This window comes from Trachypithecus francoisi, unplaced genomic scaffold (genome assembly GCF_009764315.1).
Source record: "Trachypithecus francoisi isolate TF-2019V2 unplaced genomic scaffold, Tfra_2.0 Lachesis_group14, whole genome shotgun sequence".
Lineage (NCBI taxonomy): Eukaryota > Metazoa > Chordata > Mammalia > Primates > Cercopithecidae > Trachypithecus > Trachypithecus francoisi.
In genome coordinates this window covers 47,644,603-47,665,722 of record NW_022681459.1, presented here as the reverse complement: position 1 = coordinate 47,665,722, position 21,120 = coordinate 47,644,603, and the positions used below count along the sequence as shown (strand labels likewise).

General features: G+C 44.2%; 1 protein-coding gene across 3 annotated transcripts; it reads right to left on the bottom strand.

Annotated features, from left to right (window-relative positions):
• Window positions 1–3,705: 3,705 nt before the first annotated feature.
• Window positions 3,706–19,244, bottom strand: CCDC117 (coiled-coil domain containing 117). Of its 3 annotated transcripts, none has more exons than XM_033233112.1 (5): window positions 18,693–19,244; window positions 18,145–18,195; window positions 11,063–11,287; window positions 9,071–9,208; window positions 3,706–6,922 (listed from the first exon to the last, which is right to left on the bottom strand). In XM_033233112.1, exons 3-5 carry the CDS (start codon window positions 11,152–11,154, stop codon window positions 6,685–6,687), a joined length of 468 nt encoding a protein of 155 aa, XP_033089003.1. In that variant the 5' UTR covers window positions 11,155–11,287; window positions 18,145–18,195; window positions 18,693–19,244; the 3' UTR covers window positions 3,706–6,684. The 3 variants fall into 3 exon arrangements, with proteins under 3 accessions (XP_033089003.1, XP_033089001.1, XP_033089002.1); XM_033233110.1 differs by having other exon boundaries at window positions 18,869–19,229; XM_033233111.1 differs by lacking the exons at window positions 18,145–18,195; window positions 18,693–19,244 and adding an exon at window positions 14,764–14,781.
• Between the last annotated feature and the right edge of the window lie 1,876 nt (window positions 19,245–21,120).

Below are 21,120 nucleotides of genomic sequence, written 5' to 3'. Positions count from 1 at the left end.
AGCCAAGATCGCAGCGCTGCACTCCAGACTGGGTGAAAAAGCGAGACTCTGCCTTAAAAACAAAAGGTTTCTGTATTATAAATATAAGAACAGCCTCCAGCTGACCCCATGATTGGAAACTTGATCTCACCTGATTTTCTGTAACTGCAAACCTTAGCGCCAAGAACCTATTTAGGGATTGTATAGGCAGATGTAATTACAGATGTACTTTAGCCTCTATCATTATAGCACAAGCATCTGGAGGTTGAGGCTCAAGTTATTTATATTCAATGATATATGAAAGAGGCAGCTGTACTAACAGGACAGGACATATATAACCTGTGTAAATTATCGGTTTTCATTTCCTGCACAGATGGGTGGAAATTACTAAACAGCCTTGAGAAAACACCTGGTATTCATGGACATTTTCATACTGAAACACCAAATTGAATGGTTAGAATAAAAAATCACGATTAATTCCCACAAAACGAAAGCAAGAGTTCCGTTAAAGGCAGAGGGTTGTCTCATAACCGCGATTGAAGAGGCAAGTGATAAGATGCCTGCATGCCATTTCCCTAGGCCTTGTCACACCAATCTATTTCTTTTTTTTGGTTGTTGTTTTGTTTTGTTTTTTTTGAGACTGAGTCTCGCTCTGTCACCCAGGCTGGAGTGCAGTGGCACGATTTTGGCTCACTGCAACCTCCACCTCCTGGGTTCAAGCAGTTTTCCTGCCTCAATCTCCTGAGTTGCTGGGCTTATAGGCATATGCCACCACACCCAGCTAATTTTTGTATTTTTAGTAGAAACGGGGTTTCACCATGTTGGCCCGGCTGGACTCAAACTCCTGACCTCAAGTGATCCACCAATCTCAGCCTTGCAAAATGCTGGGATTACAAGTGTGAGCCACCACGCCCAGCCCCCTCCTTGCTTTTCTACTAGATATGCTGTTGGAGCAGAGAGAAAGTAGGGACAGAACTGTAGGCAGAAGGTAATATTGCTTACTCCAGGCACACTTTAAAATAATCAGTTACGTTCTAGTCTCCTAAGAATTCAATTCTCTTACGACATAAAGTTCATTAAGAAACAGACTGGGCCAGGCACGCTGGCTCACGTCTATAATCCCAGCACTTTGAGAGGCTGAGGTGGGAGGATGGCTTGAGCCCAGTTCGAGACCAGCCTGGGCAACATAGCAAGACCCCATCTCTAAAAAATAAATACATAACAACAACAACAAAAAATAAGAAGACTGGCTTGTTTACCCACCGAACAGTTTTTGAAAGAAAACATCAGTCTTTTTTTGAGGCAGGGTCTCACTGTCACCCAGGCTGAGCTGCAATGGCACAATCATGGCTCACTGCAGCCTCGAACTCCTGGATTCAAGCCATTCTCCCACCTCATCCTCCTAAGTAGCTGGGACCAGCCACGACACCTTTTAAATTTCTTATAGAGACAGAGTCTTACTGTGTTGCCCAGGCTGATCTCAAATGTGTGGGCTCAAGCAATTTTCCGACCTCAGCCTCCCAAAGTGCTGGGATTATAAGCATGAGCCACTGCACCCAACCAAACATCACTGTCTTGCTGGGGCTATAATCCAAACACTATTCTAACCACAACTACTTCATCTCTAAGATGCTACTGGTAGTCTGAGGAACTAGGGAATTAACATAGCTAGAGGATTTGTACCAACTGATAAATACTAAACCATGTTTTCTCAAGGAGTTTAATGTTAGACTACTTGAACTATATTATTGGTTATTTCAACAAAATCTAAATGACATCTTAGATCTGCAAAGACTCTAAAAACAACTGGTCAAGTGAAAGAACACTGACCTGAGGAACTGGACGACACGATCTACTTAGGTTTTAGTTTCCAAACCTGTAATTAGATCATCTTTAGCTGTAATTTCCAAATTTTGATTAAAAACATCACATGGGCTGGGTGCGGTGGCTCAAGCCTGTAATCCCAGCACTTTGGGAGGCAGAGAAGGGCGGAACACGAGGTCAGGAGATCGAGACCATCCTGGCTAACACGGTGAAACCCCATCTCGACTAAAAAATACAAAAAACTAGCCGGGCAAGGTGGTGGGTGCCTGTAGTCCCAGCTACTCGGGAGGCTGAGGCAGGAGAATGGCATAAACCCGGGAGGCGGAGCTTGCAGTGAGCTGAGATCTGGCCACTGCACTCCAGCCTGGGTGACAGAGCGAGACTCCGTCTCCAAAAAAAAAAAAAAAAAAAAACCAAAAAAAAAAAACCATCACGTGGCCGGGCACAGTGGCTCACGCCTGTAATCTAGCACTTTGGGAGGCTGAGGTGGGTGGATCACAAGGTCAGGAGTTCGAGACCAGCATGGCCAATATGGTGAAACCCTGTCTCTACTAAAAATACAAAAATTAGCCGGGCGTGGTGGCACATGCCTGTAGGCGCAGCTACTCAGGAAGCTGAGGCAGGAGAATCACCTGAAGCCAGGAGGCAGAGGTTGCAGTGAGCTGAGATCACGCCACTGCACTCCAGTCTGGGCAACAGAGGGAGACTCCGTCTCAAAAATAAAAAAAAAATAGCCTCTATGCTTTTTGTAATTGTATCCCAAACTTAACTCCCCCTACCCACCAAATCAGGAATGTATTTTATCAAAGAATGTAAATATGCAGGCAATACTGCCACCCAGTGTCCTGTCAAGTCTTAAAGAAATGAACTGGCTGGGCACGGTGGCTCACACCTGTAATCCCAGCACTTTGAGAGGCCGAGGCAGGCGGATCACCTGAGGTTGGGAGTTCGAGACCAGCCTGACAAACATGGAGAAACCCCGTCTCTACTAATAGTACAAAAAAAAATTAGGTGGGCATGGTGGCATGCGCCTATAGTCTCAGCAACTCAGGAGGCTGAGGCAGGAGAATCGTTTGAACCTGGGTGGCGGAGATTGCAGCAAGCCGATATTGCACCACTGCACTCCAGCCTGGCGACAGAGCGAGACTTCGTCTCAAAAAAAAAAAAAAAAAAAAAAAAAAAACCACCACCACAAAAATTAGCCAGGTGTGGTGGTGCATGCCTATAATCCCAGCTACTCAGGAGGCTGAGGCATGATAATCGCTTGAACCCGGGAGGCAGAAGTTGCGGTGAGCCGAGATCATACCATTGCACTCCAGCTGGGGCAACAAGAGCAAAACTCCATCTGAAAAAAAAAAATGTAACAACCACATAAGTAAACATCACTTGGTTTTCCATTCCCCATTTTCAAAGATCCTCAACCCCCTCTATGAACTCTGTATGCCACTCTTCCAACTCTACATTTGAATATATATATATATATATATTTTTTTTTTTTTTTTTTTTAAGAGACAAGATCTTGCTAACATTGCCCAGGTTCGTCTCTCCTGGGCTTACGTGATCCTCCTGCCTCAGCCTCACAAAGTGCTGGTACAGGTATGCACCATCGTACCTGGCCCATTTGAACATTTTTAAATACACAGTTACCACTGCCACCTAAATACTAACAATAGCAGTGAATTGCTCTGAGTGGAAAGCAGTCTATGGGTTTTAGAACAGCAACACATAGCCTACCTATTTTGGGAATAGCTAATTCAAATATGAAACTTAGCTTTATCTCAACATAATCATCCCTTCAGCATAAATTTAAGTCCTTCACTGATATGAATGCTGCTTCAACTACAATTAAGAGGAAAGGAGGTATCTGATTTCATTAAGTGGAGTAATACAAGTATCTCAAAAGTCCAAAACACTTAAGTTTTATTCAAAACGATAAAATACAGAAACACCAGATTCTCATTTTAAAGTAAAATTAACAGCATCTTCCAGAACATTCCTAGAACTGAACCATTCTTGTCACTTTTGAAAAACAAAGCCAAGTTCCAAATCCAAAATAATACATGAACGTGCTGGTAAACATTCTTCTTATGGTTCCTGCCCCTACCTTAGTTATTTTCCTAAATTTTACATGTGTACCTTTTCAAGAAAGAGTAGCAGTTTTTTAAGTGATTAATATTTATGAGAACTGGACTTTCTTCATATTAATTACAAAAAAAAAAAACAAAAACAAGAAACAAAAACCACACGCACCCTACTCAAACTCAGATAAAATACACATTTGTTCATTAAAGCTCACCTGCTTTAGATAATTTTTTCTCTTCACACATTAGCACAGTAAGCCAATGTTTGATCCATGCTGCAAAAGCTATGCAAAACGAAAAGCCCTGATAACTCCCTAGGGAAATCTTAAGGCAAAGCAAAAGCAAAACCCTTATGCTACAAAAGTAAAATAAAAAGCAGAGGCATTGGGACTGTGGAGACGGCTCAGATGAATAAGCACCACAAGGATGAAGAAAACAATTTTTTTAGAAACATATGCAAGAAGATAAAGTCCAAAAAAGAACATAAAACATCAATTATCCTGCAGAAATAATTATGTCAGGTAACTTGACTAGTGAAATAAGCTCTATTTGGATTTTAATTAACAGAATCTTAATTCTCTCCTACATTTACCAGTAGTATCAGAGCCTTGGGTTGGGGGCTCGTTTCTTCCTTTTCATCGTAAGACCTTTAGTCGGAGACCTGCCCAACAATTCCTGTAGAAGACAATCTTGGTGTGTTTTAGGTCCTTCTTTGGAAAGCTGTCATCTTCCTTTCCACCTAAACACTAACTCTACCACTGGGCAGTCACTTCATGTTTTTGTGTTGCACTAGAACACATTTTTTAGCATGGAGATTTGTTTAAGGCTACAAACTTTACAAGTTGGTCCCATCAAACAATGACTACAAGGCAGAAGTTTATCAAACGGCATGAATCAAACACTTGCACATTTCGAAAGAATACGGTTTACATTCATCTCGAAATCTGAGATTAAGAAACTATTAGCTGGTTTCCAACTGCTTTCAATACTGGTTTGAAGTTTGAATAATTTTACTGTATAGATATTAAATATTTTGTTTAAATATTAAACATTAAATATTTTCCTGACTATCCAGACAGAAAGAGAAAACAGGAACAGGCAAAGAAGTAACAGTCCAATTAACAGACTTGTGACTTCTATGCCATCTGTAACAAGGGGAGGGACTTCAGTAAGGGTTCCAAAAACGCCTAGAAGGTGGTTTCTAAAAATTCACCTTTATGTGGCATAAGCCATTTTTTTTTCTACAAAAGGTATCTGATTCCTACAAAGGGGGAAGAAACCCAGAAAACAAAACTGGGGTGGTGTCCTGTTGTGTGATGGAAGGGCATTATACCATTACATTCATTTAATAACTTATAGTGGATACTCTGTAGCAATAAAGAAACTGTCACTTTATTTTGCCCTATCAGCCCCTGCCACACAGAAGAGCTCTTCCTGAGAAACTACAAATTTCAAACCTGGCTATCCTCAAAGGACACCTGAAGCCTGGTTTAGGTACTCAAGAAGATGAAGGCTTCCTGCTAGCAGGAAGCAATTCTCCACTACCTTTTAGGCTTACTGCACAAGTCTCAGCACCAGTCAAATTGGCTATTTCAGTAAACCTCAATGTCACCTGCTCATATATTTTTAGCTAATCATTCACTGTTTTCTAAGTTAACATTTAAAAATAACTTGCTGGCTGCGCGCCGTGGCTCACGCCTGTAATCCCAGCATTTTGGGAGGCTGGGGTGGGCAGATCACCTGAGGTCAGGAGTTCGAGACCAGCCTGGCCAACATGGCGAAACCCGGTCTCTATTAAAAATACAAAAATTACCTGGGCGTGGAGGTGGGCACCTGTAATCCCAGCTACTCAGGAGGGTGAGGCAGGAGAATTGCTTGAACCCAGGAGGTGGAGATTGCGGTGGGAAAAAAAAAAAAAACCTTGCTAATACAAGTATAACTTTTAAAAAAATTACTAAAGTTATCAATGCTGGGTTTAGTTGACCAAGCACTTCCTTAGGATGAACTAAAGGATGCTTCTCCCATAGGCAAATTGCAGATGGGTTACATCAGTCTTTTAACTATCATTGAAAGTCAATTAATTTGTAAACATTACTGAATAACTGGGCTTATCAATTACGCAAGGGAAACCAAGGAGTAACAGTGGCACAAGGCCCAAAAGCCTTGAAGGAAAAACTTTCTCTCTTATTTTCATAGTCAAAGAGGAGAGCCACAATACTATTGGCTATCAACGAGCTATATTGAATTGATAACTAAATTACAAGTTGCTAAGAAATTAGATTTCTTAGCAACAGGCTTAAGCTACTGCTCTCTTCCCTCCTCCCCAATTAAATATAGTCACCACTGTACACAGCTCATATCTACACACTAAACTGTGACTTAACTGTCAGGATACAGCTGTAGTAGGAGCATCCTTCTTAATCATCTTTTTTAATTCAATGAGAATATTCTCCAAGTGTCTGAATAGTTTAGACAATGTGATATATGATTTAAGTCACCCTTACACATACAGCTTCTATACTTGTCTTTGAAGAGGCTATAATCTTCGAAGAAACTGTAAACCAACATTCCTTTAATAAGCCCCACAGAAAACTGCTTTTCCTTTGAGACAAACTTCCTTGGCAAAAAGTTGAAGTCAATAAATGGCTACCCAAAATGAGAGTCCCACCCCCAAATCACAGGTGGAGATATTATTACACCCGTTTCATAAAACTTTCAAGTCTCTATACTATGCAAAGAGTCTCATAACTGAACACAGGATTCTTCTAACATTTGACAACTTTAGTGTAGAAATTGGTTTCTAGAGTTCCATCTCTTCTTCTGTGCTAGTAGCTGTCTCCAAACTATTATAAAGAGACATCCCTGGTTGCCGAGGTTCCAAGAACAGTTCAGTTCTCTGAGGGAAGGCAGTGCCAGCAGCTGCATGCTTAGCTTGGCTCTCTCCTGTATAGTTCTTAGTATTAGAGGATGGCTTTGGCTTATCAGAAAGGAGTTCAGGGAGGGGTTTCCAGAGAACAAGCTCCATGGAAGGACGGCTCCTAAGACATAAAATACAGACTTTTATCAAAAAATTTTAGGACATGAAAACAAAAGCTATAGGTTGAAAAGCCAACATTACCTAATACCTTAAGGACTGATGGTAGCAAAACAGGAGATTTAGAACACACAAACTGATCTTTACTTTCTTCTTCTTCTTTTTTTTTTTTTTTAAAAGAGATGGGGTCTTGCTGTATTGTCCAGGGTAGAGTACAGTGGCACAGTCATAGCTCACTGCAGCCTTTAACTCCTGGACTCAAGTAATCTACCCACTTTAGCCTTCCCAGTAATTAGGACTACAGGCACATTACCACCATGCCTGGCTCCAACTGATCTTTAGAAACGCCCCTCAAATACATAACATTGCACACTTCAACATGCATATCTAACCAAATCAAGTGGATGTAATGATGCTGTGATGGGAAGTATCTAAAAATCCAAAGTGAAAATATAGAGCCCTTGACTGTTAGAAATTTTTTAAAACTGTGGTTAATATTAGATGTAGGCAGCTAGCTTATACTAAATCATTATAAATGAAAAGGAAACACTGGACAAACATGCTGAAAGTATCTCAGGTGCCTTTTAGTACAGGTACAAAGTATAATGCTTTATGGGTCAGGCATGGTGGCTCGTGCCTGTAACCCTATCACTTTGGGAGGCCGAGCCAGCATACGGTTTGAGCCCAGGAGTTTGCAACCAGCCCGGGCAATATGGTGAACCCTGTCTCTACAAAAAATACAAAGATTAGCTGGGTGCCTGTATTCCCAGCTACTTGGGAGGCTGAGGTGGGAGGATCACCTAAGTCCGGGAGGTCAAGGCTGTGGTGAACTGTGATCATGCCACTACACTCCAGCCTGGGTGACAGAGTGAGACCCTGTCTCAAAACACAAAACAAAGCAAAACAAAACAAGCTTCATGGTTAAGGCAAAATGACTATGTTATACACACATTGTGGCAGTGATGGGTGTCTGGGCCCAAAGAGGAAGCAAAAATAAAACAAAACAATGAAATACCCTCAAAGGCTAGCTTCTGAAAAACTACCAAAAGCAGAAAGTGCTATGTTTTAGGTTGGAGGGTAACATGACCAGCTTACTTATGGCTATTTACCCACCCTTAGGGCTGGGTAGTTAATTATAAGCTCAAGATAGGACCCTAATGCAAAACCTCTGTGATAAAGACCAAATAGCAGCTGAACTTCTAGCACAAATCATCTCCCCTGTATCCAAAGGTAATAATGCCTCATCTATCTGGTCTCACTGAGACTGGTGTCCTAAGAGGTTTTTTCAGATACCTGAAACTTGCCCTCATTGAGTACCAACTCGATCTAAAGTCTTTCTTAGGCAATACCTAAATGGCACTTTATAACCAACTTCCCTACTATTTTACATAGTTAATAATGGCAATTTGAGATCATGGAGGCTACTGGGACTACAGGATTACAGGGCTTGGCTAATCATTACTCACAGGCCCCATGCCACTTTACTTTTTAGGTTATTGTGTTTGCTTTCCAGGTTCCTTTCTTGTCCTCACAGTGTAGTCACAGCTCCCTGTCAGGAGTTTTGTTTGTTCTGCTCTCATTTGCTGTTTCTACTTCTACTCTGATGATCTAGGAAACCAGACAACTGAGCTCATAAACTGTGTTTAGATTAAGAGCAAAACAGCTCTGCTAAAGGCCTGGAAGGACTATGCTAATAAGCCAAGAATAGGAGCTTTGTTTTGCAGTCTTTGCAGTAACTACTTTCACTGTTGGGCCACTTTTTTTTTGTTTCCTAGGCCTCAATGTTGTTCCTGGGTAATTTAGAAAGCCAGGTAAACAGGAGCCTTTGAAATGTGGTTCCTATATCCTATCACAAGAACTTGAGAGAGTGGGCTCTCTTGCCAGTCATTCCATTTCCAAATAGCAGACTGCAGTCCATTTTAGGTCTTCAAAGGAATGAAAGAGTAAGTAGGCAAGGCAGCCACTTCCCCATACTTTAAACTCCTGCTTGTAAAGCACTTTGCTCAACCCAATGAACTAGGAAAAAGCCAATCTCCGATTGCCTGGTGATCAGGAGATAAAAAGAGCTGACGAGGACAGGATGGGCAGAATCTAGACTCTGGGTTTTCCCTGCAAGATCATAAAGAAATAGAAATCAGGTACCAAAACTTACATAGACTCAATCATTTTCTTTGTAAAAACTTCATCAAATTCCCTCTTCAAACCTGTTTTCATGGTATCAGAAAGGACAAGACTGGGGAGATGGTTAACATTTCTGTCAGCTTCAACTTCTTCATCTTCATCAATTATCCTAAATCAATTAAGGCATCAGCAGAAGAAAAAATATTTAGACAAGCTATTATATATTCTAGTATTTAGACAACATTTTAAAAATAAAAAAGGATAAAAGCAATAAGTAATACAGCAATAGACCAAGCAAAAAATGAGGCTATACCTGAGTATAAAAGGTATACTCAGGCTGGGAATGGCAGCTCACATCTGTAATCCCAGCACTTTGGGAGGCTGAGGCCGGCAGATAACCTGAGGTTAGGAGTTTCAGAAGAGTCTGGCCAACATGGTGAAATCCCATCTCTACTAAAAATACAAAAATTTGTCGGGTGTGGTGACACATCCCTGTAATTCAGCTACTCAGGAGGCTGAGGCAGGAGAATCACTTGACCCCAGGAGGCGGAGGTTGCAGTGAACCAAGATCATGCCATTCTACACCAGCCTGAGCAACAGAGCAAGACTCCGTCTCAAAACAAAAAAAACTATACTCAGGGGGTTGTTCAACATTTCATTTAACAAGAAAGTTTTACATACAATCAAATCTGAATGTTTTTCAGAGAATTATCACATAAACCAAAACTAATATTCAGAGACAGTAAGTGAAAACACTTAGTAGTTCTATGTGAATTCACTTTAAAAGCACATACTTCATGGCCGGGCATGGTGTCTCATGCCTGTAATCCCAGCACTTGAGAGGCCGAGATGGGCCGATAACCTGAGGCCAGGAGTTTGAGACCAGCCTGGCCAACATGGTGAAACCCTGTCTTTACTAAAAATACAAAAATTAGCCAAGTGTGATGGCAGGCACCTGTAATCCCAGCTACTCAGGAGACTGAGGCAGGGGAATTGCTTGAACCCAGGAGGCGGAGATTGCAATGAGCTGAGATTGCACCACTGCACTCCAGCCTGAGCGACACAGACTCTGTCTCCAGAAATAAAAATAAAAATACAAAAAAAAATGAGCCAGGTGTGGTGGCAGACAGCTGTAATCCCAGTGACTCAGGAGGCTGAGGCAAGTGAATTGCTTGAACCTGGGAGGCAGAGGTTGCAGTGAGCCGAGATTGTGCCATTGCACTCCAGCCTAGGTGACAGAGCAAGATTCTGTTTCAAAAAAAAAAAAGGCTACAGTATACTGGCCCAGCACAGTAGCTCATGCCTGTAATCCCAGCATTTCGGGAGGCTGAGGCAGGCGGCTTGCTTGAGCCCAAGAATGCATGACCAGCTTGGGTAACATGGTGAAATCCCGTCTCTATAAAAGACACAAAGATTAGCCAGGGGTGGTGGTGCATGCTTGCAGTCCCAGCTACTTGGGAGGCTGAGGGGGGCAGGTGGGTGGAGCCTGAAAGGTCAAGACTGCAGTGAGCCACTGCACTCCAACCTGGGTGACAAAGCAAGATCCTGTCTCAATTAAAAAAAAAAGCGGGGGGTTGACTCACGCCTGTAATCCCAGCACTTTGGGAGGCTGAGACAGGTGTATCACCTGAGGTTATGAGTTCGAGACCAGCCTGACCAACATGGAGAAACCCTGTCTCTACTAAAAATACAAAATTAGCTGGACTTGGTGGCGCATAGCTGTAATCCCAGCTACTTGGGAGGCTGGGGCAGGAGAATCGCTTGAACCCAGGAGGCGGAGGTTGCACTGAGCCAAGATGGTGCCATTGCACTCCAGCCTAGGCAACAAGAGCAAAACTCCATCTAAAAAACAAAACAAAACAAAACAACAAAACAAAAAAAAACATACACTTTGAATTATCTGACTTACAGTCTGAGAGGCTAAGGATCAAGGTATCACCAAATGATAAATAGAATTAGCTTATATGAGCAGAGATATTACAAGAAAACAGCAAAACACCAGCTATATACACTGCCCAGTTACCTGTCCTCAATCTCTTGAAGCTTCCTTCGGGCAACTTCACACTGTGGTTCTCCAGTTGTCTGATCCATTTCTTCACAAATAACATCTAACATCCCAGGTACGGAAAGGCCACTAATGCAGGGATTTACTCCATGCCCCTCTACATCCTGATGTGCACAAAGAATCCAGTCATTAGGACCAGCACAGAGCTCTGCTTCAGTTATCCTTTTCTTTCTTACTGGACAACTGAAAAACAGAAAAAAAATTCAATGAAAATCCCAACTAATATAAATGAAACGTTTATCATTCCTATCTCCAATCAAATTTTTATATTTAAAAAACTAACTTTTTTGACAGTGTGTGATTACAAGATGGAAAATACTGCATTTTTTTTCCTGCTATTCTCACAGCCACACTAAACTGCTTTCTTCTACTGCTCTTTGCCAAATAAAGATGCACCTGCAAGATTTTGCCTGTTCAGACAGGAAGTGTTCAATGTGAGACCTTAAAGTCATTCCTGCTTATTTGGCTCTGGAAAGGGCAAGTGGGAAGTAAAGAAACCAAAAGTTGGCTGGGCGTGGTGGCTCACAGCTGTAATACCAGCACTTGGAGTGGCTGAGGTAGGAGGATCACTTGAGCCTACAGTTCAAGACCAGCTTGGGCAATATAGTGAGACACTAATTCAAACTATGAATGAATGAATGAATGAATGAAAAAAAAACCAAAAGTCAGCAATTCAGCATATTTTGTCATACTGCTACTGCTCCATCAAACATATAGGGAGATGGTCTGGCAGCCATTCTATATTTCCTTAGGGCAAAAATGTACATCTAATGAGGTTTGTTCAAAGTATTAATATTACAGGTGTGGGGGACAGCATTAATTTCTTGGTCCCCTTCAAAATGTCAGAGGCTCTATCAGTGTCCAACCAATAGTGGGGTCCAATTTTCTCCCACTTTGCAACATAATGTCTTCACATCCTAAACAAATTCGTACTTCATAGAAACTTTAGAATTCATCAAATCCATTTTTTTTTTTTTTTTGATTTGGAAACTAGGACCTAGAAAAACTAACCTGGCTTCTCCAAAATGTCACAGTAAAGTAGTGAGTTGCATCTTGAGGAAAAAGCAGAATAAGGCAAGTGTGGTGGTGTGTGCCTACAGTCCTAGCTACTTGGGAAGCTGCGGAAGGAGATCACTTGAGCCCCGTGTTTGAGACCAGCCTGAGCAACACAGTGAGAGAGTCCACATCCCCAAAAAGCAAAATAAATCTAAAGGGAACAGGCAATTTCCCCACACAATCTAACAATTCCACTATAAAATGCAAATGAGTTTAGCAGCTGGGTTCTGCACTCTGACCTCCAACAACATGATTTAGGCTAAGTTATTTCATGCCTGTAGGTTCACTTTCTAAATACAGATCGATGATAATTAAGTCCCAAAGATAATATGATAGCACACTTCTGGGCATTAGACATCCAAATGTCTCATCCCACCTCCTCCCAAGGCCTCAACTTCTCCATTTGTAAATTAAAGATGGTTAACTTTTTAAGCCAATAGTTTCTATACTTTTTTTTTTTTTTTGAGATGGAGTCTCGCTCTGTCACCCAGGCTGGAATGCAGTGGCCAGATCTCAGCTCACTGCAAGCTCCGCCTCCCGGGTTTACACCATTCTCCTGCCTCAGCCTCCCAAGTAGCTGGGACTACAGGCGCCTGCCACCTCGCCCGGCTAGTTTTTTGTATTTTTTAGTAGAGAGGGGTTTCACCATGTTAGCCAGGATGGTCTCGATCTCCTGACCTCGTGATCCACCCGTCTCAGCCTCTCAAAGTGCTGGGATTACAGGCGTGAGCCACCGCGCCCTGCCAGTTTCTATATTTTAAACTTTTTATTTATTTATTTAGGCATCTATAATAACATCTTAAGAAAGAACCCCAAAAGATAAAAGCAAAAAGTTTCCTGTGTTATCCACAGTAATCCCAAGGCAATAAAGAACAGAAATATTTTCTGGTCAGTGGGTCTCACTGCAACCTCTGCCTCCTGGGTTTAAGCAATTCTCCTGCCTCAGCCTCCGAGTAGCTGGGACTACATGCACGTACCACCACGCCTGGCTGCTTTTTGTATTTTTAGTAGAGAAGAGGTTTCACCATGTTGGCCCAGCTGGTCTCAAACTACTGATCTGAGGTGATCTGCCTGCCTCGGCCTCCCAAAGTGCTAGGATTACAGGCATGAGCCACTGTGCCTGACCCAGTGATTTTTCAACTAAGGAAACTTTCAAATCTAATGTTTTATGAATCTATGTATCAGCAAGTTTAGAAAATCCAAAGTGTCCAATGGCAAAAAAAAAAAACATACACGCCGGGCGCGGTGGCTCAAGCCTGTAATCCCAGCACTTTGGGAGGCCGAGACGGGCGGATCACGAGGTCAGGAGATCAAGACCATCCTGGCTAGCATGGTGAAACCCCGTCTCTACTAAAAACACAAAAAACTAGCCGGGCGAGGTGGCGGGCGCCTGTAGTCCCAGCTACTCGGGAGGCTGAGGCAGGAGAATGGCGTGAACCCGGGAGGCGGAGCTTGCAGTGAGCCGAGATTGCGCCACTGCACTCCAGTCTGGGCGACAGAGCGAGACTCCGCCTCAAAAAAAAAAAAAAAAAAAAAAAAAAACATACACAGAATTAAAAGACAAAGGATAAATTTGAAGAAAACAAGTGCAACACACAGAAACCCCTAACTTCCTTAATAAAGATTTCCTGGCAGGACGTGGTGGCTCACGCCTATAATCCCAACACTTTGGGAGGCCTAGGTGAGTAAATCACAAGGTCAGGAGATAGACACCATCCTGGCTAACAGGGTGAAACCTGTCTTTACTAAAAATGCAAAAAATTAGCCAGGCGTGGTGGCACGCACCTGTAATCCCAGCTACTCGGGAGGCTGAGACAGAAGAATCGCTTGAACCCAGGAGGTGGAGGTTACAGTGAACCCAGATCGTGCTACTGTACTCCAACCTGGGCAACAGAGTGAGGATCCGTCTCAAAAAGAAAAAAAAAATTCCTATAAATGAGTAAGAAAAAGATCAATAAGCCAATAGAAAATATGCATAAACAGCCAGGCGCAGTGGCTCACGCCTGTAATCCCAGAACTTGGGGAGGCCCAGGCGGGTGGATCATGAGGTCAAGAGATCAAGACCATCCTGGCCAACATGGTGAAACCCCGTCTCTACTAAAAATACAAAAATAAAGTGGGCCTGGTGGCGCACGACTGCAGTTCCAGCAACTTGGGAGGCTGAGGCAGGAGAATCACTTGAGCTCGGGCAGTAGAGGTTGCAGTGAGCCAAGTTCACGGCACTGCACTCCAGCCTGGCGGCAGAGTGAGAGTCCATCTCAAAAAAAAAAAAAAGAAAAGAAAAGATGTTCAATATCACTTATAATTAACAAATATAAATTAAAACAACAATCTAAACTTTAAACTTCTTTAACCTTTTTAACTATAAAATCCTACACACATAAAATTACATCAAACATACAGCTTAACAAATAATTACAAAACAAACAATGATGACAATGTAATTTAAGATACAGAATAGGCCAGGCACAGTGGCTCATGCTTGTAATTCCAGCACTTTGGGAGGCCGAGGCGAGCAGATCACAAGGTCAGGAGATCGAGACCATCCTGGCTAACATGGTGAAACCCCGTCTCTACCAAAAATACAAAAAATCATCACACACCTGTAGTCCCAGCTACACGGGAGGCTGAGGCAGGAGAATCACTTGAACCCGGGAGGCAGAGGTTGTGCCGAGGGAGCCGAGATTGTGCCACTGCACTCCAGCCTGGGCAACAGAGCGAGACACCGTCTCAAAAAAAAAAAAAAAAAGGCTACAGTATACTGGTCTGGCATAGTAGCTCACGCCTGTAATCCCAGCACATTGGGAGGCCGAGGCAGGCAGATCACTTGAGGTCAGGAATTTGAGACCAGCTTGGCCAACATGACACAACCCTTTCTCTATTAAAAATACAAAAAATTGGCTGGGCGCAGTGGCTCATGCCTGTAATCCCAGCACTCTGGGAGGCCAAGGCAAGAGGATCATCTGAGGTCGGGAGTTCCAGACCAGCCTGACCAACATGGAGAAACCCTGTCTCTACTGAAAATACAAAATTAGCCGGGAAAGGCGGCACATGCCTGTAATCCCAGCTATTTAGGAGGTACAGCAGGAGAACCACCTGAAGCTGGGAGGCAGAGGTTATGCTGAGTGGAGATTGTGCCATTGCACTCCAGCCTGGGCAACAAGAGTGAAACTCCGTCTCAAAAAAAAAAAAAAAAATTAGCTGGGCGTGGTGGTATGCTCCTGTAATCCCAGCTACTTGTGAGGCTGAGGCAGAAGAATCGCTTGAACCTGGGAGACAGAGGTGGCAGTGAGCTGAGCCTGCGCCACTGCACTCTAGCCTGAGCAACAGAGCAAAACTGGGGGAAAAAACAAAAGAAAAGATATAGAATACTGCCAGCATCCCAAAATGGTAATCCAGTCTTGCTCTGTCGCCTAAGATGGAGTTCAGTGGCACAATCTTGGCTCACTGTAACCTCTGCCTTCTCCTTCTGCCTCAGCCTCTGGGGTGTCTGGGATTACAGGCACGCACCACCACACCAGCTATTTTTTTGTATTTTAGTAGAGACAGGGTTTCGCCATGTTAGCCAGGCTGGTCTCAAACTCTTGGGCTCAAGAAAACCCTGACCTCCCCAAGTGCTGGGATTACAGACATGAGGCACCACGCTGGATGCCAACTCAGGACTTTAATGAGGATGCCTAATGATCCTAATGGCCCCAATTTACACTCCTACTCATGTTTAAGAGTTCCTGGTGCTTCACATGCATCCCAATATCTGGAGGTAGAGTGGCATCTCACTGTGGCTTTAATACGCATTTCCCTAAAGATAATGAGGTTGAACACTTTTTTATTTGGTTGTTCTTGGATATTATCTTTGAGAAATCTTTTTACTTCTTATTCTTTTTTTGAGACAGAGTCTCACTTTGTTACCCAGGCTGGAGTGCAGTGGCATAATGTCAGCTCACTGCAACCTCTGCTGCCAAAGTTCAAGCGATTCTCCTGCCTCAGCCTCCCGAGTAGCTGGGATTACAGGCACCTGCCACCACACCTGACTAATTTTTGTATTTTTAGCACAGACCGGGTTTCATCATATTGGTCAGGCTGGTCTCAAACTCCTAACCACCTGATTTGCCCTTCTCAGCCTCCCAAAGTGCTGGGATTACAGGAGTGAACCACCGCGCCCGGCCTTACTTCTTTTTCTATTAGACTGCCTGTTTATGAGATGTAATTTTTCATGTATTAGTTGGGCAGCAATCCCAAAGTTTAAAAATACACTTGTGTTGAGATGATGTTAATGGGCATATAAATTGGCAAAAACTCACGTTCAAACTTTAAAATGCACACACTTTAAGACCCAGCAATTCCGCATCAAGGAAACCATTCATATACTTCCAAACATATACAAAGAACTTCAAAAGAATGGTCAGGGTAGATTTGTAATAGCAAAAGATTAGAAAATAACTTAGAAATCCATCAACAGGAAATTGGTTAATTATCTATACCAAGTCCCACAATAGAATCCCACACAACTATTTTTTTTGTTTGTTTTTTGAGATGGAGTCTCACTCTGTTGCCCAGGCTGGAGTGCAACGGCGTGATCTTGGCTTACTGCAACCTCTGCCTTCTGGGTTCAAGCGATTCTCCTGCCTCAGCCACCTGAGTAGCTGGGATTACAGGCGCACACCACTACCCACAGCTAATTTTTGTATTTTAGTACAGACAGGGTTTCACCATGTTGGCCAGGCTGGTCTCAAACTCCTAACCACCTGATTTGCCCTTCTCAGCCTCCCAAAGTGCTGGGATTACAGTCTGAGCCACCACGCCTGGCTTCCACTCAACTACTTAAAGAGAAATTACATAAACCTCTATGTGTTGATATGGAACAAGCTACAGAAGAATAAAATGAAAAGATCAATGTGTTGCACAGTGTGAACCATATCTTCCTACGAATGTAAAAAAACAGCCACTGCACTCCAGCCTGAGTGACAGAATCAGAGCCTGTCTTAAAAAAAAAAAAGAAAGAAAAAGACTTGAAAACTTGGTCAATTTTTTGATTATCGTCTAAAGGAGACACAGAAAACAGGTAACGGGTTATTTCTGGTGGGGAAAACCAGGGGTGTGGAGTAAAAGACTTTAATATGGTCTGGTGCGACAGTTCACACCTGTAATCCCAGAGCTGGGAGGATTGCTTGAGACCAGAAGTTCATGACCAGACTGGTCAACATAGTGAGACACCATCTCTACAAAATTTTTTAAAAAAAATTAGCTGAGCATGGTGACAAGTCTGTAGTCTCAGCTATTCAGGAGGCTAAAGCTGAAGGATCATTTTGAGCCCAAGGAGTTTGATGCTGCAGTGAGCTGTGATAACACAACTGCACTCCAGCTTGGGTGACAGAGACCCTGACTTAAAAAAAAAAGAAAAAAAAACACTTTTCAGGCTGGGGCAGCTCAGGACTGTAATCCCAGCACTTTGGGAGGTTGAGGCGGGCGGTCACGAAGTCAGAAGATCGAGACCATCCTGGCTAACACGGTGAAACCCCATCTCTACTAAACAAATAAACAAACAAACAAACAAATACAAAAAAAAAGCCAGGCGTGGTGGCGGGCGCCTGTAGTCCCAGCTACTAGGGAGGTTGAGGCAGGAGAATGGGATGAACCTGGGAGACAGAGTTTACATTGAGCCGACATCAGCCTGGGAGACTCCGTCTCAAAAAAAAAACAAACAAACAACTTTTCAATATGTACTTTTTAAATTATTTTACTTTGTGCATGTAACATTAACACGGCTCAAAATCCAAACATTACAATTTGTTACAAAGCGAAAAGTTTCCCTCTGACCTGTCTGCCACTGTTACTTTCTCTAAAAGACAACCAGTGTTACTAATTTCTGTGTCTCTTTCCAGAGACGCTCATCTAATGTTTCACCTTTTCACTTAAGTAATTTAGACTACAACATGGGTTCATAACGGTGACCATAGAGTGAATAAACAACCACTGAAACTTACTCATCATCCTCCTCCTCTCGCTTGTGTTTCTTTTTACAGTGAACAGAAACACTGTTGGAACAAACAAAAATCAGTCAATTCAGAAATGTACTCGAGCTTGTGCTTTCAGGATCCTCTTTCTTGCTCCAATAATCTTGCTCATCCCCACACACCAAACGTCCCTTTCTGAGCCTAGTGGGATGGGTACAAATCACAGGTCAGTCGGGTAACGGTGGGTTGCCCCGACAAAACTGGGCACTGAAATCTCAACTTGTCGTTTTGTCAAGGTGGAAGACAGATTAGGAAGGACCAAAAGAGGGAAAACGTCCTCGGGGCAGGCGCTGTGCTAAGCACTTTATTTGCATAATCTCACTAAGAGGACCCGTTTCTATCCCATGCTTGGCATACTTTGCAGATGAGACACTGAAAGTTGTCAGTAACAGCGGCCGCGTCGAGGGGGCACCCAGACCGAGTCGCCCAGGTTCCAACTGGAAGTCTCACTTCTCGGGGACACAGTCGGGCCGAGGTTTGGACCGGACTCCTGGGCTGTGCGACCCCAGGCGACTTACAGTTAACGTCTCTGGGGATCAGTTTCTTCATCTGTAAACTGGGCTGCGAAGCTCCCGCGGAGGGCCGTGGGGAGGGAAAGTCAAGAAGCCCCGGCGCGGAGCCCGCGCCCCTGCCCGTGCCCGCCGCGAGGGGCGCCCAGCCTGCCCGCCCGCCCTGAGCCCGACGGGCTCCTCACCGTCCGCGCGCCGCACTCCCGGTGGGGCTGCTAGGGACTGCGCGGGGTCCCGACCGCGGGGCCAAGTCTGCGCCGTCAGCCCCTGGCGGGAAGGCCCGGTCGGGGAAGGCCGGCTGCGGCGGCTGCAGGAAGTCCGAGCTGCCGCTCAGAGGGAGGCCGCTGAAGGGCCGGCCGAGCGTAGCCATAGCCGGCGAGACTAGGAGGCTGCGACGGCGGCCTCGGCCGCCCGCGTCCCCAGGCCCGGCAGCTGCAGCCACAGCGACTGCCGAAAGGCGCCAGCCTCCGATCCCGCTCTGGACCCCACGTCACGCCTTCTAGAACCCTCCACCTCGGGCCGCTCAGGGGCATGCCGGGATTTGTTGTGTGTAGAGGGCCGCTGCCGCGAGGGGTGCCGGGATTTGCAGTCCTTCCAGACTACAAACAAAATGGCTGCCTCTCGACCTCTTAGCAGGGGCTATGTGTTGATACGGAACAAGCTACAGAAGAGTAAAATGAAAAGATCAATGTGTTGCACAGTGTGAACCATATCTTCCTACGAATGTAAAAAAAGGGTGGCTCTGGCCGACGAAAGGTATGACCTAGGTTCAAATCCTCACTCCGCAAGTTTTGTACCTCAGTTTCCACAGTAGTAAAACGAGATAATAATAGTACACATAATCATGGAGTTGATGTGTGGAGTACATGAATTTAAACATCTAGAGCCAGGGCTGGGCGGTGGCTCAGTCCTGTAATTCCAGCAATTTGGAAGGTGGAGGCGGCAGGATCTTTTGAGTCCGGGAGACCCTGTCTCAAAACAAAAACAATCTAGAGCCCTTAGAGCAGTGCCTGACATACAATACACACTCATTAAGTATCAGTTATTAATATAAGTGAATCAATAAAAATGTAACAACTTTAATACAAATGAAGTTGGTGGTACCTTAGAACAGCATGGAAGATAAGTAAAAACCTCACTTGCTGGCTGGGTGCGGTGACTCAAGTCTGTAATCTTATCACTTTGGGAGGCCAAGGTGGATGAATCACTTGACGTCAGGAGTTCAAGACCAGTCTGGCCTACATGGTGAAATCCTGTCTCTACCAAAAATATATAAAATCAGCCGGGTGTGGTGGCCTGTGCCTGTAATCCCATCTACTCGGGAGGCTGAGGCAGAAGAATCACTTGAACCCGGAGGCGGAGGTTGCAGTGAGCCGAAATCGCACCCCTGTACTCCAGCCTGGGTAACAGAGTGAGACTTCATCTCAAATGGCTAGATCCTATCTCAACAACAAAAAAATAAAAATTAGTCAAGCGTGGTGGTGCATGCCTGTAGTCCCAGCTACTCGGGGGGTTGAGGTGAGAGGATCGCTTGAGCCCGTGAGTTTGAGGTTCCGGTGAGCTATAATTACACCACTGCACTCCAGCCTGAGTGACAGAGCAAGACTTTGTCTCAAAAAAAAAAAAAAGGTGAATCAGGACTTAAACAAAAACAAAAGCCTCAGAGCACTTGTGAGAGGTATTGGCAAGCCTTCCAGTCTCTTTGGGGCATTCAAAGGCAGCATCTCCTCCCTGGACTTGGCAGATGGTCAACTCCAATCACTGATTATGCACTGTTTTTTCCCTCTCGCAACAGCACCACCATCCAATCTAAATTGCTTATGCCAATCTCAATGCCCTTCAGCCAAAGCACACACCTGTACATAACTGAACAAAGAAAGATTTATCCACTCATTGCGGTGAGGAAGTGTCTCCCTAAGAAGGTGTTACAAAGGCTTTTTATAGGATTTGGGGTTGTGTTAGATGATTTGAGGGAAGGTTTAAAAAAACAGCTTTTGGCCGGACGCAGTGGCTCATGCGTATAATCCCAGCACTTTGGGAGGCCGAGGCGGGCGGATCACGAGGTCAGGAGATCGGGACAATCCTAACACGGTGAAAACCCCTTTCTATTAAAAATACAAAAAATTAGCCAAGCGTGGTGGCGGGCGCCTGTAGTCCAAGCTACTCGCAAGGCTGGGGTAGGACAATAGCGTGAACACGGGAGGCGGAGCTTGCGGTAAGCGGAGATCAGGCCACTGCACTCCAGCCTGGGCTACAGAGCGAGGCTCTGTCTCAAAACAAACAAACAAGAAAGCAAACAAAAAAACAGCCTTTCGACTGGGTGCGGTGGCTCACACCTGTAATCACAGCACGTTGGGAGGCCAAGGCCTTCGGATCACAAGGTCAGGAGTTCGAGACCAGCCTGGTCAATATAGCGAAATCCTGTCTCTACTAAAAA